Source organism: Laccaria bicolor, genomic scaffold (assembly GCF_000143565.1).
Source record: "Laccaria bicolor S238N-H82 LACBIscaffold_55 genomic scaffold, whole genome shotgun sequence".
Classification (NCBI taxonomy): domain Eukaryota; kingdom Fungi; phylum Basidiomycota; class Agaricomycetes; order Agaricales; family Hydnangiaceae; genus Laccaria; species Laccaria bicolor.
Window position 1 is genome coordinate 291,310 of NW_001889926.1, and position 19,213 is coordinate 310,522.

Below are 19,213 nucleotides of genomic sequence, written 5' to 3' on the forward strand. Positions count from 1 at the left end.
AGGTGACCAGGTAACCGTCTCCCGTGTTCAGAATTTCAGACAGCCGCCATCCCAACGCCCCTTCAGATTTGTAGATAATGGGGTGCTTCACGGGAGAGTCTGATGAGTAGTTGTAGTTGAATCGTGATTCGCGACAATAAGGCGAAGTTTGATCCCGAGTTTCCGGACAGCTAGCGGGTACAAGAAAATAGCCCGGGTTTGAATCCGGCATTTCTTCTTTTGGCATTAGAATTGAGTCCATTCTTATACAAAACTATAAAGCGCCGTTGTGTATGCAATGTCATCTAACCGAAGCCTTCATCTTCCACCCCCATTTATTTGATACCTCATGCCAGCACCAGAAGTTGTTTCGTACAAGGTCGATAATCGTCCAGCTCTTGGACATGTGTTCGTATGCCGTCTCCAGCCTCCAGGCCGGTATATTTACGCGTCCTTGCGACAGGAACTTAATGATCGACACTTTTATTGCAAACGCGACCGTCGACGAGTAAGCAATCCCACCCACGACTTCCGCGAGATGTGATAATTCTATACCAGTCTGCGATCTATCGTGAGGCATTTGCTCGCAGCAGGACCGCCAGGCGTTGCCCCGGCGTTTGCAAATGCTGCGCGTTCTCGACTGCGACACACCAATACCAAAGCGCTCCCCAACTCCTATTCCCTTTTCCGTCGACAATCGCACAATGTGAAATTTACGGCGCCAACGGAGCTACTTCACGACACTTTGGCTAACGTTCGGTCCTTGTATGGGGCGGGAATGGGATTTCGCAGTTTGGCAATTCTAGCTACAATTGTGAGGGCAACCGTGGGTCTCCGATGGGAGGAGGAAGGCGACATGGCGGATATCCTTGCCGTGATTGACGTTGACATAGGGCAAGCGATTCAAGTGAGTATTCATTTCCTTTTTTTTGCGGAAGACGCGGTCTGATTGGTGTAATTCTCCCAGAGTTCGAAAGAAGAGGTGGAGGGAGGCCGTCTTCACGACTTTGCGTCAGCACGGGAAATTGTCCACGACTTACGATCCGCCATCAACGATAGTCTGGCGGACGTTCAAACTTGGGGGGGAGAATTTCCGTTCGACCGAGCGTCAGCTAGCCTACAATATTGGAAACTATAATGGTGGTAAACACAAGCATCTGTAGATAATAATGATAATGACAAGGACACCCGGCCGATCTTTTGCGAAAATGTGACATGAGTGTCAAGAGGCGTCGGTTTTTCTTTATTGTGAAAGCCATGTCGAGTTCCTGTTGTGGGCGGTACGGAGTGGATGTAGTAATTCCTACGTTCAAAGAAGTTGAACGCGGTCGGAGGATAGCGTCATTCCACAATTTTTTTCTCCATACGACTGCCGCTTTTCAAAATGAGGTTAACAATAGCACCATACTTATTCACCCTTCCTTTTCTACATTAAATTCCATCGTTGGTGGTGTTTGTAGCTCGGCTCATCATTATTGTTCGGTGTTGGCGTAGTGTTTTCGTTTGATGCGCTCCATTCTTCAGCAAGGAACAATAAGTAAAACTTGAATACCATGTCTGTAAATTTGCGGTAAATGGAGACTCGCTACTTATAGTAGTTATGAACACGGAACGGCAAATTGACGGCAAACAGATTCTTTTATCTGACAGTGATCGCGGATCATTGCGATTCGGAGGTGATACATCGTAGCCAATCATTCACCTCAGTTTTCCTGGTTCTACCTGCTTCATTTCATCTTCTTCCGGACCATGTCGTTTACCTAGCTCCTCGACTTGTATCACCTGCACACGGTGTGCCTCTCGCTAACCAAATTCGATCGCAATCCGAATGTCCCATATATATATATATATGTCTGTGGAATGGCGAACTACTAGGTTGCCATAAGTTTCTTGTCCTTTATGCCTGAATGGGACTCCTCTGAATTGTCCCCATGGTAGATGGGAGGTTGAATAATGCGCCAAGGCGGTCGCAATGGGCGAAGAACAGGTATGTTCGCAGACATCAAACCCCAGGCGAGGATGGTCCCTCAATCTCTTCCCACTCTTCATCCTCCAGATTCTCATCAGTCGACCCTCCAACCATAACAAGCCTAGCACGGATCGCCCACCGTTCCCTGAGCACAATAACGCCGCGGATCAAACAGAATATTATAATCTCCCCAACCGCGATGCCTACGATATATGCTGCGACTTTTCCGTGTTGCTTTTGCGGGTCTAAGAACGAGTACGCTGAAATGCGACATTTTAGAATGCGTGGGAGGAGGGGGGGGAGGGACAAACAGTAAAAGCCCTGGGTTGCATGCGTAATATATGCGATACCAAGATATCCTGCGAGGAAAAATAGACCAAATGGCAGAGTTAACCATGGGGCTGGCGGGGAGTTCGTAAGGAGAATCTCGAACAGGGCGAAAACGGTGTTGAGAGCGTGAACGGATATTACGTCCCAAGCTGTAGGTGAAGTGAGAAAAATGACTGCAATATAAAGAGAAGGGCCGAACATGAGTACACTGTTTCAAAAGTAGATGGGCTTGAGAGTAACGCCCAAAAAACAATGGTCACCAAAATAGCTAGATGGATGGAGAAGATGAGCGATGAAAAGCAGAAGGAGGAATAAAGGCGTACGAAACGTCACAACTGTTGATTGCAGCACCACGTGCATGCAGCGAAGAACACCTGGCTGACGCTGAAGCAGATATCCCACCCCTGCCCCGGCTTTCCTCCACCGACGATAATAAGAGAAGGTTTGAATCCCAGAGGCCCAGAAATATGCACATATCCCGATGTACGAAAGATGGGTGAAATAGGAGAAATAACTGTTGGTCACCGTAAGTTTCTCTGTAGCTTGTGGAAAGGAATCATATAGTTAAGCTTAAGGATGAACCTCAAGCCCCGCCTCGAAAAGTTAAGGGAGGGGGCGCAATATTGCTGAACGAAAATGGGGAGAACTCGGATGGATCGATTGAAGAAGGACAAAATAATGATACGTACCTGTCTGCGGTTCCCAACTTCGTTCCTTCCCATGCCAATGAAAATATAAGAGCAAATGTTGTGTAGAATGCGACGATCAACCGAAGGATTGCGAGTACGAATGGGGAGGAAATCACTGGCGAGGTGACGAGTTTGTGCGCAGGGTCGAACGGTGACGCGGCACCCAGGCTTCTGAGGAAATGGAATCGAGTCATATAGCGTCGCAATTGGCTAGCGAGGGTGGAAGAAGATGGTGTAGGTAAAGCAGTTGTGTGCAGCCTTATTGAGTGGCAGAGTTCGGAGCTTTATGGACGAAACGGCACGGCTAGCGCTAAGGGAGCGAAATGTGGAAAGAGTGGAGTTGTAACGAGCGACAGTGCCAAACGTCGATAAGACAAGAAGAGGGGCTATAACGGCAGAGGGACAGTAAGGAGGAAGAGGGTACAAGGCTGAATTGGGACGAAGTGCAAAGCGGGAGAAAAATGATTACAAGCTGCCTAAGCGAATGCTTCGTGCAGAGTGTTGGCAAGTGAGAATGGGGAAATTTCGAAAATGAGTGAGGTGGATGATGTGGCGGTCAGGGTCCCCTGTTGTCGGCTAAAGTGCGCCTACATTATGACATAACACAGTCTTCCTGCCCGTTGTCTGCACATGACGAGCAGATATGAAGAGCAGTTAGCCTGAGTATATGACGATAAAATTGAAATCCACACCAGTGCCATCGCTGATGCAAACGTTGAACGTTGAACGTTAACGTTGATGCATAGATCTGCACCGATTAGAACTGAACTGTTTGCTACCGTTGCAGCAACCGTAAGGAGACGATAGCTTTCCTCCAGCAACTACATACCATTATTATCGTGATCCCATCCCCATACCCCGACTTTACTGGCTTCACTGAGATGATGGAACAAGATTGGGAAGGTGTCCACCGTGCAGAACCCAAATTTCAACTGATCTCTACCGTTACGACCGTGGGAATATCTTGGCAGAAGCTTGATTCGCTCAGTCTGACTACGTTCGATCGTGCTACTAGCACCTTTGATCACGCATCCGTTTCTCGTGAGCACTGCCAGTGAGCAGTACGCCTGGCTCATCCACACGTGCCGTCTTGAAGCTCTAATCTGATATCCCTTGATACACTTATGTCTCAGAATCCAACGTTTTATCGGCGCTTGCTACTTTGGGTGACCAGGTCCAAGCGTCTCAAGTATATAAATTGAGTATGGGCCATTGGCGTCAAAGGCATACTGGGATGCTTTTTCTTCGCTTCATCTCGCTGTTCCACCTCGTTTTTCTCATTGATATCAGCGTCGCGCCCCTGGTTCAAGCAGGCCTCCCAACTCGAAACGACGGTATTCACCTCGCCGTACATCCACGCTGTGGACCTCTCTCCGGGAACACGACAAATGTCAATGGTGGTATCAGCCCTTGGACCCTTGAGACCATTGTTGCATTTGGGGTGAGTTTTCTTCTCAGAGACGTATGTTAGTATTTCCGACACCACCTCGGCGCTCCCTGATTAGGACAGCTACACCGATGGTGGGAAATCGGATGGATCGCCCCTTTCACCTGCAGTTGTGGTACCACCCAGTACATTGGCTGGGGGTCGGTCTACGAATGGCTTGACGTGGATAGAGGGTATCGCCAATGACTTTAGCGCAACTTTGAAGGATTATGCGGTAGGTTCCAACCTTACTCTATGTGTCGAGCCAAACAAATCTCATTCGGAATACCAAGCAATCGGGAGCATGCACGGACCTCTCATTATGGCCCAGTAATCCAAAGAAGGTCGATTTCCTGGGACAGAGTGAGCACGCAATTACGACCACTGATTTTCGTCTAATTCCGCACATGAAGTGGAGACTTTCCTGGGTCAATCCAATAACCTTGACCCTGAAACCACGCTCTACGCTATCTTCTTCGGCATCAAGTGAGGTTACGCATTCTCAGGAGAACCCATCTGATAATTTTGTCATAGCGACTACCTCGCATCCCTCAGTAAGTTCATTCCCGTTCCGAGAAAGGTTTCGCGCTTGATCGCCATTATTTCTACAAAATTAAGTCGACGGAGATCACATGCAAGCTGCAGCTCAAGTAATCCTCGACCAAATCAAAATACTTTCCAGCCCACCCACCAATGCTCGCTTATTCTTGGTCGCTGACGTCTACGGTCGCGGAACCTCTTCAGGCCCAGGAGAGGCTTACAAACAGGCCGTGATCAGTGGATTGAATGAATTACATGATCCTCCAATGAACTTGAAGGTTTCCTACGTCGATTTTTCAGCCATATGGTCTGGAGTTCTGGGTTCTAATCCAGGATACATAGCCTTTGGGTACACGAGCACAGATGCATGTAATGCGATGTGCGACGATCCAGAACACTATTTCTATTGGATTCCTGGGTACGTTAATTCGAAGTTATGTTTAGTACTTAGGGTTTAACCGGGATGCATTGCAGCCATCCTTCAAAAGAGACCATGAGAATCATGGCTGATTTTGTTGAAGAGGTGTGGTGGTTCTGTAGGGCGCCAGAGGAGCGTTAGGATCGTAGCCGAGGGGCGCCATGCGGCCCAGGATCGATCAAACCTGCATAAAAAATCTGTCGCCTCATGTAATAACGGAGCAAAGAAAATTCCGAGAATGTACTCCATTGTATCCAAACATTCCAGAAGTTCACTTATGATGCCTGTCGACAATGGCTTGCCCGACGTGAGTTGTAGTCAGAAGTTAAGGCACGCAGTATGATGAAACCGTGGTCGGTCGCCGCTCAGCCTTTACATGCACAATATCTACCTACTCCAAACCCGCTCTCTTCAGAGGGCCCGGGCTTCTACCCGTGAACAAAATTCGGGTTCCATTTGTTCTTCGTAATGCGGCCAGACCGGTCCGTAAGTTCCACATTTTTCATATAAAATCGAATGTGAAGGATCACCCTGCTTGTCAACATGGAATGTAGGCATCGCACAACACTGGTTGTTCAACGGGTGTGAGATTTTTTGTAGCGCGAATGATAAAGGGAGGAGAGACATACGAGGATAAAATATCCAAGTAGTTCACCTATGCTATCAATTTTAAAAGAATATTCTGAGATTCACAAGATGACGAACCGAAAGGGTATTGACAACAACCACGTTTATAGCTGATAAGACTAAAAAGGGGAGTTAGAGACAGCTTCAACAGTACATTGATTTTCACTTTACCAAAGATACAGATGTAGAATATAATGCCTAGTCATCTGAATAAATTTGACTGAAAAAGGAGTGGTTGAGACTCACCGTCGCGGTAAACAACGTGATGAAGTGCACTATGCCCTCCCGATCGATCTGACAATGTATTAGATTACAGGAATTTTGCAGGAGAATGGGAACGAACAAGCAGTAATACCGCGAATGAGCAATACCATCAAGAGAACTGGAATTGCAAAAATTAAGATTTACAAATTCTTCACGGTTGGTTACCCTTACCCGCATCATATACCATTAACAACACCCACTGGCAAGTTATGTAGACCAGCTTGTTTGAGCCTGTGATAAAACACCCTTGAAAAGAAGGATAGGGTCTGTCGCTGACTGAGGAATTCGAAGTTGAGAATGCGAAACGATGATGAACAGAGCTAGTAACTCACATTCTATGCCACGTAGGAAAATAGTCATGACCAGGAAGCCAGCAGCAGTCATAGAAAAAAAGAAAACCGATAGCGCCGCTCCTAATCGTCCATTCCGATTCCAAACCGCCCACGCGCGTAGCGTCAAAATTACTGATGGTAGACCCATTTTAAGTTAATAGAGTCGGAGTAAATGGCGAGACAGACATTCTGACAAGCCAATTCCCGTAAGTATCAACACTGAATGACAACACGTCAGTAACGCCTTGATGCATGTTCAAATTAAAAATACACGGCGCTTACAGCTCCTGATGATCACGATTATTTTACAATGGGACGGGTTTATCGTTGTCGAAAATTGTGCTGGAAAGGCCAAAGGTAAGAATATTATTGTGAGGTCAAAATCTCTCACATACGGACAAAACACAACGCGGCTGCATCCAAAAATGGGAGATATCGCTGAGCGATAAACAAAACGTTCATGAGGCTCCAGTTCGATGACCACACCAAGTCTACCTCCATTCCAAGCGTCAAGAAGTAGTCGTATAAGAACATCGTTGCTCCAGCGACTGTGCCATCCAACATTAAGTAAGTAGGTCCAGTTGATTGCTGACTTAAAACCCACCGTAAGAGCACTGTGGGCAATCAGAAATAATCATCAGCTCAATTGAGCAGCGAAAGTCTAATTCAACTTACCGAAACCCGTTGCGTAGCGCTCACATAGTCCGAAAATTGCTTGATCTCTGGGATGAGCGCTTCCATGATATTGCCCTGTTCAGCAGAGGTGGAGGACAAGATGTGATGTATTGGCGGAGTGCCAGTGGTGGGGGTATTTTATATGACTCCAACTCCGCAAACTCGAAATGAAATCAGGAAGCCTCGGAGAGGCTGGGCCCGACGCATTGTCCAAGCTAATTATTTCTAACCGCGAGGCCACTGACGCTTGACAGCTGTCCGAAACGAAACATTGTTGGCAGTTGGTTGGCAGGAGCATCTGGGGAACAAGGATTGATGTCATGAGGTACGCGGCGGATATCAGGCCGGCCATGGACCAGCTTCAGAAGAGCAGGCTTTCTTTTTGATGGGATCGAGTTATGTAGACATTCCAAGCTCCTAAAGTTCTTTGTGCTCTACAGAATTTACAGAATAAATAAGGATGGGACGAACTCAAGCGCCGCTCACTAGAAACAGATGCTAGTGTGGTACCATAAAAATCCTCTCCAACCTTGTCAAGTCGAATCCTCATCCCGGCTTAACACAGTGACACTTCGTCGTCGAAAGAACGAGGGAATGTCAACAAGGCCGTTGTATGATAACTATGCTGTTGTAAATGACAGCACTTCAAAATAGAGGGGAAGCATACCGTTCCGTACCTGAATAAATCCAATCAGTTTGGAGCTACTCTTCGATCAACAAAGAAACACTTACACCAAAAGCCCAAAACCAAGAACCTGTAAAACTGAAAAAGGCCACATCAGAACCTCCCAACCAAGTCCCAAACTGAGTATCCAGATGACCAACGTCCTGCATGAATCAGTAAGAGTGCGCACAGTCGCGCTTACGCGATGCGTAATCCCCATCCCACACACATCAAACACGGATACGCTGATTGCAATAGCCACGGCGGACCAAAGAACGAGCGGGTTATCGATTAACTGGTGCCATCCCCGAGAGACGTCAAAGTAGACGGATTTGACGGAGATGGAGGGGACAGAGAGGAGAGACATAATTGCCAGGACGGTTATGAATCCGAACGTTCCCTCGAGGCCTACGGCAAGCAGAGGTTCAACGTTGTACCGCGTCATGATCTTCTCTTCGACGATGAATTGAACCGCGGTGCTGGAGCATTGATCATAGTTAATGAAAGAACCAGGGAACGGTGATAAAGGCGTACAATATCTGCGCACACATTATGAAGAAAACACCTGAAGTGAAATGAGTTGGTGGAGTATATGACGGGAGCCTGGGGTTGATTACCGATTAGGACGTTCACTGTCTCAGCGGCTCCATGTGAAGTCTCTTTTGAGGTTTGCAATTCTACCAGGCGACCACTGAGACCCACGATGGTTACACCAAGAATGACGAGGGCAAGAGAAATCCACCTGGAATTTTGTTTTAGTATCTGCATAATTTGATGGTAGGCAACGCACTGATAAAGATACAAGCGACGGCGAAGAAACACCACGCTGAATATTCCGACGAAAAATACGAGCGCTCCTCGCGTCATCTGGAATATAGAAACAGGAGTGTACAGAAGGCCAACGTTCATCAACTAGAGGCGATAAACTTGGCGTCGTTCACATCATGAAGAATCTACGTACAGTAGCCCCAAAGATATCACAGGTGGCTGGAAGCCAGAAGAGGAAAAGTGGCCATCCTTCGAAGGCTTCCTTTTCGAGTTTGATATCGCGTACCGCTTCATTGAGAGGAAGCTGAACTGATCCGCGGGAAAAGTACTTTGAATAAAATATTGGTAGAAGACCTGGTAAGTTTTTTCATCGACAAAATCACTTTAAATAATCGATATACTGACACAGTGCCTCCCCCGCTAGGACAGGCTTGAGGTTCAGTATCGGGCAAAGAGAGTGGGACGAATGGGGTCCCACCAAACATGACCAGTGTCTGCCAGACGGGTTGTTCGTAATTAACATGATTGAGTGGGTCGGGGTCGTCGCAGTTCTCTACACATTGCATATCCTGAACTTGATCAACTCGAGAGGCTGGTGAGATGGAAACGAAGATACTACCTGATATTTGCAGAGGATTGACATGCCTGCACCCTATGAATTGCTAGAAGTATATGGGTACCAGTCCAAAGCAACTGAGAGAACTTACGACCGTAAGCATGCCAGTGATCAGCAGTGGGACATGAAGCGATGAGTGCATGATGTCGGAGGCGTTGTGCTGAGCAACAAATAGAGGCGACATGTTCGACCGACCGAATTAATTATATAACTGAGAGCATGCCATTTTCTCCAAGCAGATAACATTAGCTCCTTTCGGTGCGTGCCATAACGCAAAAAGACCAGATGGAGACGTATAAGGTGGTAGCTGGCAGTGTTTGAGTTTGATGATAACGGAGTCGTGGATGCGTGGGAACATTGATAATCATATAACCCCAGCCTCATGCACATGTTTTGCACTTCGCTTCTCCAAGTCCGAGGTTCTCGAAGACTACTTGCGACCTCATCTCCGGTTTCTCAGATAGAATAAGGCTGGACCCCACGGCTGTGCTCGAGCATCTACTCATCGATTTGGATCTAAATGCTGTGGGTGGGACGTTGCGCCATCCACCTCCATTTTGCCTCCATAAGACCTAGTGAAATCAACGGACCAATCAAAGTAAGGTAAAGCCCGATTCTAATGTCCTGCCCCAACAATTAAATTATCACTCAGAACCTTTTGAGACGTCCCAGCCGAGCACCCTTGAATGTCGCATCAAGATTCTAATCACACTCAGGAGAGAACCCATTTTAAATTCCCAAATGTGAAAGCGATAAATTGCTGGTATGTCCTTGCGATTTGTTTACGTCCATCATGTCATATACATCTCGTTAGAGACCGAATACTTCCTGAATCTCACTACAACAATGGCACTTCAACAACCCGCTCTCAGGCTATAAAGTTTACCCAAATTGCTGACGTTTCAGCAAAACGGGCACGAAAGACGCCGGGAAATTATTTTCCAAACACGACTCAAACTTTTGTCTTGGGCATTCTCAGCCTATCAATCACCCGTCTGGCGCTGTAGACGCCACGAGAAATATTAGTCTGGGGTTAGCGAGCTTATCGGATACCGTCTCGAATCCGACTAAACCAAGACGTTGTCGTCGTGCGGCACACTTGGGGCGTTTATGTGTCAAAAGTCGTTGAAAACTGTGATGGAAGGGGGATATCCCCTCGTATGCCCGCGCCGATTGCATTTATAAATCAAACCGATATGGCACTTTACCAGTGGTGTGTTTATTGTGGAAGAGCAGGAGGAGCGCCGCGCACGCAGTTCGCATCAACCTTGCATCAGTAAATCTTCAAACGTTAGGTTTATCCTGGGCCCAGCGCATCAGAGATAGTGATCAGGACTAAATATCGAAAAAACCACATATATTCCAAACCGACATATACATTTCACTACACATGTAAATTCTCTACGAAAGTAGAGAACGCTTAGGCCAAAGCACCCTGAAATTTGAGTGGTTAGTGGGTATCACCAACGTGTCAAAAAAAGGTTACCATTGGGTCCCAAGGATCGAGCACTTTTGGATTCCCATTGTCAAGAACTTGGATGAGGTCCTTGGGCGCGTGTGCTCGTGGAACGACTATTTGGTAAACGTATCTATATGAGGTAAGTAGGCGCAAAGGAGTAAAACAATCGTAACGTACTGATCAAACCATGCACTGGTCATCATAAACCAACCTTTATCGCCGATCGCCGTACCCCACGCATTCTCGACCTTGAACTTGACAATTTTACCGTCATTGTCGAGGTGAACACCAGTGAAGACCATCGCATGCGTCATGGAAGAGTCTCCCATTTCGAGACGTTCTGCCTTTTTCAAGTTGAGGGTGATATCGAAAGCGACCTAAATTGTGGTTGTGTGCGTGAGATTGGCGTGAGAGAGAGAAACAATTATAGTGAGAGAGCGTACGTTGTAGTCGAAGAGGTCCAGATCCAAAATGCCATCATAGCGGTCTTCAAACTTCATGACATCACAGCCGAAGAAGACGGGTTCGCCGGACTTGAGCATTTTGACAACAATATCTTTCATAATGTTCGCCTCGGTGTTGACGTCTATTATGAGGTTAACCACAGACACTTTGTCACGATAACTTGCGTTCTCACATAAGACGGGGCGACCACCCCAAATGTTACCAAGCTTGGAGACGGTGTAAAGCTTTGAGTACTCGTTCCGGGGGTCGTTTATGATGGAAAAGCTTGATGCCGGCTGAATGAGAGTTAAGGTTAACACGAGTCCACGGTCCGTCAGCCAAGGTGAATTTACCTGCTTCCCAACGAAAGTCCTGTAGAACTCGAGTGGGGTTCCAGTCCAAGTACCGGCCTTTCCATTCTTATCGTAATACGACCACTCGAAAGGTTTGTTGGGATGAGGAGGGACGCCAAGAAGAGCGGTCATAATCCTGTAGGTCTCGGCCATAAGTTCCTCTTTCTTCCCCCTGAGCATCGCCGTAACCGCTTCGTCCGTATTGTTTTGTAAGCGGAGGCTCTTCGAAAGGTTACGCAAGATCAAAGCGTGTTCCCGTACTTTCGTTTTGACAAGCGCATTTAATGGAGCGGAGAGGCCCGAGTGGTATGACTCGGGGTAGACGGTCTGGGGGACGCATCCATACGTTTCCCAGAGGTTCACGGCCATGTCCCACTGACCACCGTCGGAAACAAGGTCGGTTGAAAGATGGCTGAGCAGGCGAGAGGATGTTTCTAGATCAGCATGCTCAATTGTAAGCTCAAGATAGTAGTTCGCTTTCTCAAGCTTGTCGAAGAAGAAAAGGTGATTCTGTGGGCAAAATGGGTCGATTGGGAGAATGGCCTTCGAGCGATAAACGTAAGGAACACACCTGGGAGAGCTCGAACTCGCTCAAGTTCAACTTGCGCATGACGCTGTACCTCAACACGTTGGTACTAGCGAAAAGCCAACAACGCCCACTTTGCTTTTGGTTCGCAATGGGACCAGTCTTGAAATCAATCTCAGTATTGAAAACATGAGTGTCAATTACGTGAGCTTCGCGGCGCTGGAGTGCTGAGAGGTCGGTACGGGACAGGACGGTGCGCGCCAGAGTGTGGACTGGGGATGACGTCGAATCCTCCCATGATTCCAGGTTCGCAATTCTAATGGAACCATCCACGGACTTCGGCCAGGAGCATGCGTCTCCTATATGAGCTTTCAGGTCGCTCTTCTCGTGCTCAAGAGACTCCTCGTATTTGGGAGGAGGGCGATCGTATTGGCTGGCAAGCTTGGGTCTGGAGATGTTGACGCCCATGAGAGAGAACTTGTGTTAGAGTGAGAATATTCTTGTTAGCGATCTCCAGCCCTTCAAGTTGGTTGAGTAGTTATACCCAAGGCTAATCATGTCATCATGCCCCCAGGAGTACGGACATCGCTGGCATCGCGGCATCGACATGTGCTAATTTGGAATGCCATATTTGGTTAGAGATCTTACTCCTTAGGCAATGGGCTTACCGCAAGAATGGAAGAAGTCCTATTTCGCTTCTTTGACGGAGTTCAGGTAAGTAGTGCTATCCTGCCATCATCGCAAAGTTCAAACAACTTCCAGAATAAAAATTATTTTGCCAGACAATTCCCACGGGCTGTTTGCTCCATTACCTTGCTTGCTCCGAACAACTCCTCACGACAGCAGCAAATCTAGCACCGCCTGCTCCGTCATGTATCGAAGGCTATAATTATCCTCATTGCTACCAGCACCTGCACAGTTTATCCGATCCCCCAGCCATCGAGCGACGCTTAGCAGTGACATGGCTTCCAATGACACGAGTCAACGCAGCGTAGCTGACAATACACTCTCTACCATCGGCTCGCAAAAGCTAAGCGGGCTTTCCCCCATAGAGCACCCTGTGGTCTCGTCTCAACAGCCCGCGGATGATTTACCCAAATCATTGGAGGTGACAACTACAGCAGGTTCGGATATTCTCTTTCGCTCGACTTCTCAAAGTCACGAGCTTGTCAATTCGCAACACAGACTTTGGTTTCCTTCCAATACCGCCCCAGTGCCGGTACAATCCTGATCAAACTCAAGATCTACCACATTGGAAGACTGCAATTTTCGCCCTCGCCAGCACGTTTAGTACGTCCCCATGCTGCATATTGAAGCCTCATTCCGATTAAAAAATTGTATCTTCTCTTCAGCTGGTAAGGAGTTTCGCACGACTACAAAGACATGTCCGCTCACAACTGCCAAGCTATGAATCTGTACTATTGTCAACCGATATTGGGTACGTCTCCTTAAAATCACTTTATAACGCTTATCCCTCACCCCGCCTAGTTCAACTCGCAGAAGATTTTCACGTCGATTACATTGAGGTTTCTAGGATCCCTACACTGCTCCAGGCAGGGTCAGTGTTATGACGTGACTACCTGGCTGCATCTGATTACAACAACCAAAGTTATGCCGTAGGCCTTGTCTTTCTCTCCCCTCTCGGAGATTTGATTCGTCGACGACAACTCTTGCTCGTATTGATGTTCACGTCTGGATCTCTTTCCGTTGGGCTCGCACTCACAAAATCGATAGTCGGCTTCGAGATCTTGTCTTTTTTCGTCGCAATTTCATCCGTGACACCACAGGTGTGTATTTTTGTGAGGTCAACAAGCGTACGAAGGAAGCTAATCGGTTCAAAGGTTTTGATGCCCCTCACCGCTGATCTTGCACATCCAAGCAGACGCGCAACATCCATCGCAATTGTAATTTCCGGTCTACTGATGGGCGTGCTCCTAGCGCGCGTCCTCGGTGGAGTAATCGCCCAGTTTTCAAGTTTCAGGAATATATATTGGATGGGGGTTGGAGGTAAGAATAGTTGTAGAAAGTCTGAACAAAACTAAACCCGCCCATAGGCCAATTCCTTCTCCTCTTGGCAATCTACCTCGTCTGCCCGGATGTTCCCGTCAAGAATCCTGATCTCACCTACCTCCAAATCCTATTGACAATGTTGAAGTTCGCGGTGACGGAACCTTTGTTACTCCAGGGCGCGTTGATCTTTTTTGCTGGGAGTGCAATTTTCGCTGGGTTCTGGGTAACCATGACTTTCCTGCTCGCTGGCGCGCCGTACCACTATTCAACGCAAGTCGCCGTTACTTCCCTTCTCTTATAAACTCATCTTTTAATAGATTGGAGATCGGAATTTTCGGTCTCGTTGGGATGTTTGGAATTTCTACCGCTCCTTTCGTTGGCCGTCTAGTTGATGGATTCGTTCCTTGGATGGCAACTTTCGTATCACTCGTTCTTGTTCTGTTGTCACAAGTGATCCAGACGGCTGCTGGTAAGATCAGCATCGGTGCGGTAATTGTCGCGACGTTGGGTAACATATTTTATTGCATGAGATCTGGCTGAATTGACGACTTCTTTGTCAGTGCTTGATATTGGTGCCCAGGCCTGTCAAGTTTCTGTCACGGCAGCTGTCTTCGGGTCCGTTCCTTATATCACTCCCTCCGTTGTTTCATATTCATAGCCTTTCCTTAGAATTCAGCCCGAAGCCAGGGCGCGCCTCAACGCCGTCCTTGTCTTCTTTGTAAGCCAGTTCAACCAATGGTTACAAAAATGTGTACTGACCAATTCCCTTACATTCAGTTATTCATGGTCAGCCATTGGTCATTCCTCTTTTCTTCGCACTCTAGTCCTGACGATAGCAAAGGGTCAAGTTATGGGAACGGCTGTTGGTACAGAGCTGTTGGTCAACCGCAGCTATACATTTTCCTCGGCCGTCCGTGTTTCTTTTTGTGTTTTCCAATTCGTTGTCCTACTCGCCCGCGGCCCACACGTCCCCCGAAAAACGTGGTTTGGCTGGGCAGGTGGTATGGAGTTTAGGAAACAAAGTCTGGAGAAGAAGTCTGTTTCTTTTGTGGACGAAAAAGGAGCTGCAATCAAAACCGACTCCCCCGCTTGAGAGACAGTCATTTCTTGGACATTTCGATACCTATAACTTAGAGTAAATAATGTATCTCAATCGCTAAAGGTTTCTGCTTTTTTGATAGATAGAATCGGGTGAATCTCACCCCGAAGCTGCGGACATGTGACGACGCCGCTTGAGGATGCTATGGTGCCGTGATACTACGTTTCACAGCGATGACGTTGCGCCGAAGTGTGATAACGCTAAATCAATCCCCTGCCGCATCTCAGATATCAAAATACGAGCAACGTATTTGCCGTGCGGCGTAGTGGTTCCCGTGTTGCATTACGATAGAAATCTTCGGAAGGATGGTAAACTTCACGTGGACCCAATGCATGCCGAATAGGTCGGATACGGCGTTGACATTGTTCGCACTTGGATTCGGGGAGGGTTACAAACTTGGCAAGTAAGCAATACCGAATCATAGCTAAAAATATATCCCCGATTAATGTTCAGAGAAATTCCATTAAATGAGGTCGACTAAAGGTGATAAACGGGTTCGGGAACTACGCCGGAGAACGTTGGCCTACAAGTCTGAAACACCTCAATGGAAGTTAGGGTAAAGGTACAAGCTGGAGGAGGGAAACTGACTTGCATTAATCTTGTTTTGGGCAGCACAGTTGCGCTGATAGCTAGTCAGTCACCAGTGCTAACCAAGTGCTAACCTCCCAATCCTCTATATGCGCCCGGCATGGAACGGCGTTTCATTTACTAGCCACGTACGCCCCTCCCGTTCTACCACCAACCGCGTTTCAATCTTAGTACTAAAACGGACGAAGCTTCGAGTCGAGGTTGGCTCAGTTGATAGTAACAGCAAGTTGTTACCACCTGATTAGATTATTCTCATCAACCCAGCATACGAGGAGAGAAGACCCTATTCACCTGGAGTTCGACTTCCCGTCACATGCTGTATTTTCTCTAGGATCAGAGTCATACGACCACAATCTCGACCTTTACGAAAAGAAGAACGGTAACCTTGAGTTTGATTCCCGCCTGGTGCACATGATATAGAAATGAGGGTATACAGTTCGGGCAAAGAAATCAACCCATCTGGTACTCACAAATTTGGCAAATTAGGGATGATTCAGAAAAGTAGCTGATGATCGATGAGCCTTTGAAGAGACTAAATCGCTCAAGGATCGCTTCCTCCCACTGGCAGCTTCGAGATTCAATACTAAGTATTCCCACCATACCTGAGCCGGACCCCCCCCCCCCCAAAGTGCATGCCCAAATCGAACATATATTGGGCTCAAGTCAGATAGACGCACTTGAGATTGCTCACCATAGGTCGGGTGCGAGGGGAAGTGGGTCACGTGATTATTTGGAATTGATGTGTGACGAGCGTGACGTCATGTGACTAAACTTTCTTTGCTTATTGAAGTTATTCCCCGACTGACAAAAACAAATCGACGCTCCTCAATAGTCCTCAGTCCATGGAAATCTTTAGCAGTCTGTGATAGGGGGCTGAGCGAAGCACGCCGCTTAAGAGCTGACAGATGGGACCTAGAGGAGACCCGGAATACTTAGTATGGTGAGGTTCGTCATTTGGCTGTTGCAAACTTGCACGCGCGACTGACCTTTATATTTGCTTTATATCAAGTTAAAACTCATGCATCACGACTGACATTCAAGATTCACCGCCACTATTACAACTTGTAAGGCATGATTTCCCACTCACTCCCCGCGATGTCTCATTGATGTGAGCCATCGTTGTCCATTGGTTGTCCAGTCTGATGTTCTCATACGACCTAAATCGCAAGGTACAGTGTCTCACATGCTACGAAAAGTTGAGAGCTCAAATTAATCCGTTGCACAATGCACTGAAAAACAGCCGACCGATGCGCGCTCCGAGTCATCCGCACCGCGCCCACCAATTTCCTGGTACTGCCACCTCCTAAAGAGCAACCTCTCCGAAAGCAAAGCCGAACCCCATCCACTCTTACCTGTTTTAAAAACGGCATAAATCCATGAAATCAGCATCAAGCATACCCAGGAGGGGTTCTGTTGCTCAATCATGCCGGACGGAGCGCTCTGTAATCTTTTCTCACCCCAAACGATCAAACATGCTCCTCCTCCTCCGCGATCATCGAGCATCCATTACTACGAAGGACCGCTCAATAATTACATTATGCTTCTCCATCTGGCCATCGTGCTCCATGAGTGTGCTCGCCAGAAGGAGTTACTACCCCCACTTTGGGCGAGCGCCATGTTCTGTACCATCTAATCAATCTGCGACTGGGAAACTTCAAATAGTGCCACGATTTCACGAACCCTGTTGCTAGAAAGTTTATCCCTCGACACGGAGCGTACGACGTAATGCGTTCCTCGCTTCGCGTTCCTTTTCTCATTGCTGGCATGCTCTCGGTGGTAAGAATGTGCACATTTCCAAGCAACCCGCTCATATCCGCACGAATGTGCATAATATTCACAGGGTGCAGGTATGTCCCTACTGATTAAATATCAGGTCTGATCCAATCGCATATCCGCCTTCTAGAGCTGACTTGATTTAGGACATGCAATGCGTAGAAAACTGCGACGATCCCGAACCACACAATCATGTCGCGTACGAACAACCTGTTTGGCAGACCCTGATCATGTTCGGTGAGTTTGACTCGCGATGTTCGTTTGTCATGATCCGTCTTCGCGACTCATCACCCTCATAGTGGGAGAGGCACTGTGTAAGTCTATTTATTGTTAAGGTTGATTCCATCGGTAAAATATCTACTTCCGTAGGCCTTCTGCCCGTACTTTACACGCGATATCTTCTCCCCGGGTCCGTGAAGCTTCCTCTTGATGAAGAAGTCCATCGCGTCAAACGTGAGAAGGAACCCTTTACGGGGTGGACACCTCTTTTGTTTTGGGTTCCTGCCATTTTTGATATTTTCGGAGCAACTGTTCGTAAATTCCAAAACCCTCATTCGAACAACGCTAAATCGGTCATCCATTAGTTGATGAATGTTGGCCTTTTGTACACTCCCGTGTCAATTTTCCAAATGACGCGTGGAGGTCTGGTTTCTTTTGTTGGAATTTTTAGTGTGGCTTTTCTTCGTCGGCGCTTAGAACTCTACCAGTAAGTTTCCAAAATTTGGGCCTTACCCCAAACTAAATTATCATTCAGATGGATTTCGCTTTGCCTTGTTGTTTTTGGTGTAACCATCGTGGGCCTCAGTGGTCGCCTTGTAGAGTTACGGACTGTCAAGCCGGACTCACAACTTGAAGGGGGTACAGATACAATCAGCGTCCTCATCGGTAACCCACCGTCTCTCATGGATCCATCTAGCCAACTGATTTATCCCACTCGAGGCATCTGTTTAACCTTGTGCGCGCAAATATTGTACGTCGTATGATCATCTCTCTATATCTCTTCCGAAGTCGCCTCAGCGTAGCAATTCAATTCATAATTGAGGAAAAGATTATGTCTCAATACGACGTTGAGCCCATGCTCGCCGTTGGTCTCGAGGGCACATTCGGAATCATCACGGTTCTCGCGACCATGGCTTTCCTCGCCATTCCCTCCATGTCATCTCATTCTGTGTACTTCGACATTTCTCGGGGATGGCACCAGCTCATCGACAACCCCGTCGTCCTTTCGTCCGCTGTGGCCATTGCCGTCAGCGTATCGGTATTCGACGTGTGCGGGGTGGGGATAACGCATCGCGTCAGCGCGACTGTGCGCACCCTTACGGATTCGTGTAGGACCTTGGTTATTTGGATATTGAGTCTGGGACTTGGTTGGGAGATCTTGGTGTGGCCTGTTTCGATGTTGCAGGTGCTTGGCTTCGGGATCTTGGTGTAGGTTTTCACGTTGTGTTCGCGACAGGTCTAAAACAATAATTTTGATCTTTGCAGATATGGAACAGTATGTTTTTTCTACCTGCCGACCCCTGAGATGCTCTTACCTATGATGTTACAGCTGCTGTACAATGGCCTCGTTGCTATTCCATCGTTCTTACATCCCCGGAGGTCAATCGTGTTGGTCGTGGATCAGCTTGAGGATGATCGATGATGGAATGAACCACATTCAAGCT

The 19,213-nt window shown here is 47.5% G+C and overlaps 7 protein-coding genes across 7 annotated transcripts; 4 read left to right on the forward strand and 3 right to left on the reverse strand.

Moving 5' to 3' along the window:
* Window positions 1-383: 383 nt before the first annotated feature.
* Window positions 384-1,117, forward strand: LACBIDRAFT_333792 (uncharacterized protein; the record flags this gene model as incomplete). Its single annotated transcript, XM_001888421.1, has 3 exons — window positions 384-487; window positions 538-886; window positions 947-1,117. The coding sequence occupies 3 exons, from the start codon at window positions 384-386 to the stop codon at window positions 1,115-1,117; spliced, it is 624 nt and encodes a 207-aa protein (XP_001888456.1).
* Window positions 1,118-1,793: 676 nt separating this feature from the next.
* Window positions 1,794-3,325, reverse strand: LACBIDRAFT_192763 (uncharacterized protein). The gene is made up of 5 exons (XM_001888485.1): window positions 2,968-3,325; window positions 2,602-2,792; window positions 2,478-2,546; window positions 2,260-2,427; window positions 1,794-2,208 (listed from the first exon to the last, which is right to left on the reverse strand). The coding sequence occupies exons 1-5, from the start codon at window positions 3,159-3,161 to the stop codon at window positions 1,982-1,984; spliced, it is 849 nt and encodes a 282-aa protein (XP_001888520.1). The 5' UTR covers window positions 3,162-3,325; the 3' UTR covers window positions 1,794-1,981.
* A 103-nt stretch (window positions 3,326-3,428) lies between these two features.
* On the forward strand, window positions 3,429-5,789 carry LACBIDRAFT_333795 (uncharacterized protein; the record flags this gene model as incomplete). The annotated part of the gene is made up of 9 exons (XM_001888422.1): window positions 3,429-3,475; window positions 3,755-4,008; window positions 4,101-4,408; window positions 4,633-4,756; window positions 4,807-4,879; window positions 4,928-4,947; window positions 5,039-5,351; window positions 5,408-5,456; window positions 5,670-5,789. The coding sequence occupies 9 exons, from the start codon at window positions 3,429-3,431 to the stop codon at window positions 5,787-5,789; spliced, it is 1,308 nt and encodes a 435-aa protein (XP_001888457.1).
* Window positions 5,790-6,393: 604 nt separating this feature from the next.
* LACBIDRAFT_312913 (uncharacterized protein) lies at window positions 6,394-7,315 on the reverse strand (the record flags this gene model as incomplete). Its single annotated transcript, XM_001888486.1, has 7 exons — window positions 6,394-6,518; window positions 6,575-6,706; window positions 6,761-6,793; window positions 6,851-6,916; window positions 6,970-7,122; window positions 7,179-7,188; window positions 7,250-7,315. 7 exons carry the CDS (start codon window positions 7,313-7,315, stop codon window positions 6,394-6,396), a joined length of 585 nt encoding a protein of 194 aa, XP_001888521.1.
* Window positions 7,316-10,717: 3,402 nt separating this feature from the next.
* On the reverse strand, window positions 10,718-12,547 carry LACBIDRAFT_312916 (uncharacterized protein; the record flags this gene model as incomplete). Its single annotated transcript, XM_001888487.1, has 7 exons — window positions 10,718-10,732; window positions 10,784-10,886; window positions 10,934-11,133; window positions 11,200-11,342; window positions 11,394-11,496; window positions 11,554-12,063; window positions 12,125-12,547. 7 exons carry the CDS (start codon window positions 12,545-12,547, stop codon window positions 10,718-10,720), a joined length of 1,497 nt encoding a protein of 498 aa, XP_001888522.1.
* A 915-nt stretch (window positions 12,548-13,462) lies between these two features.
* Window positions 13,463-15,182, forward strand: LACBIDRAFT_312917 (MFS DHA1 protein; the record flags this gene model as incomplete). The annotated part of the gene is made up of 9 exons (XM_001888423.1): window positions 13,463-13,517; window positions 13,568-13,637; window positions 13,689-14,086; window positions 14,134-14,359; window positions 14,407-14,597; window positions 14,650-14,704; window positions 14,759-14,807; window positions 14,867-14,875; window positions 14,931-15,182. 9 exons carry the CDS (start codon window positions 13,463-13,465, stop codon window positions 15,180-15,182), a joined length of 1,305 nt encoding a protein of 434 aa, XP_001888458.1.
* Window positions 15,183-17,501: 2,319 nt separating this feature from the next.
* On the forward strand, window positions 17,502-19,119 carry LACBIDRAFT_152412 (uncharacterized protein; the record flags this gene model as incomplete). Its single annotated transcript, XM_001888424.1, has 10 exons — window positions 17,502-17,552; window positions 17,617-17,649; window positions 17,696-17,804; window positions 17,919-18,079; window positions 18,134-18,255; window positions 18,304-18,369; window positions 18,424-18,519; window positions 18,567-18,977; window positions 19,035-19,044; window positions 19,099-19,119. Coding segments are annotated over 10 exons (1,080 nt in total), but the record flags the coding sequence as incomplete, so codon positions are not given.
* Window positions 19,120-19,213: the final 94 nt, after the last annotated feature.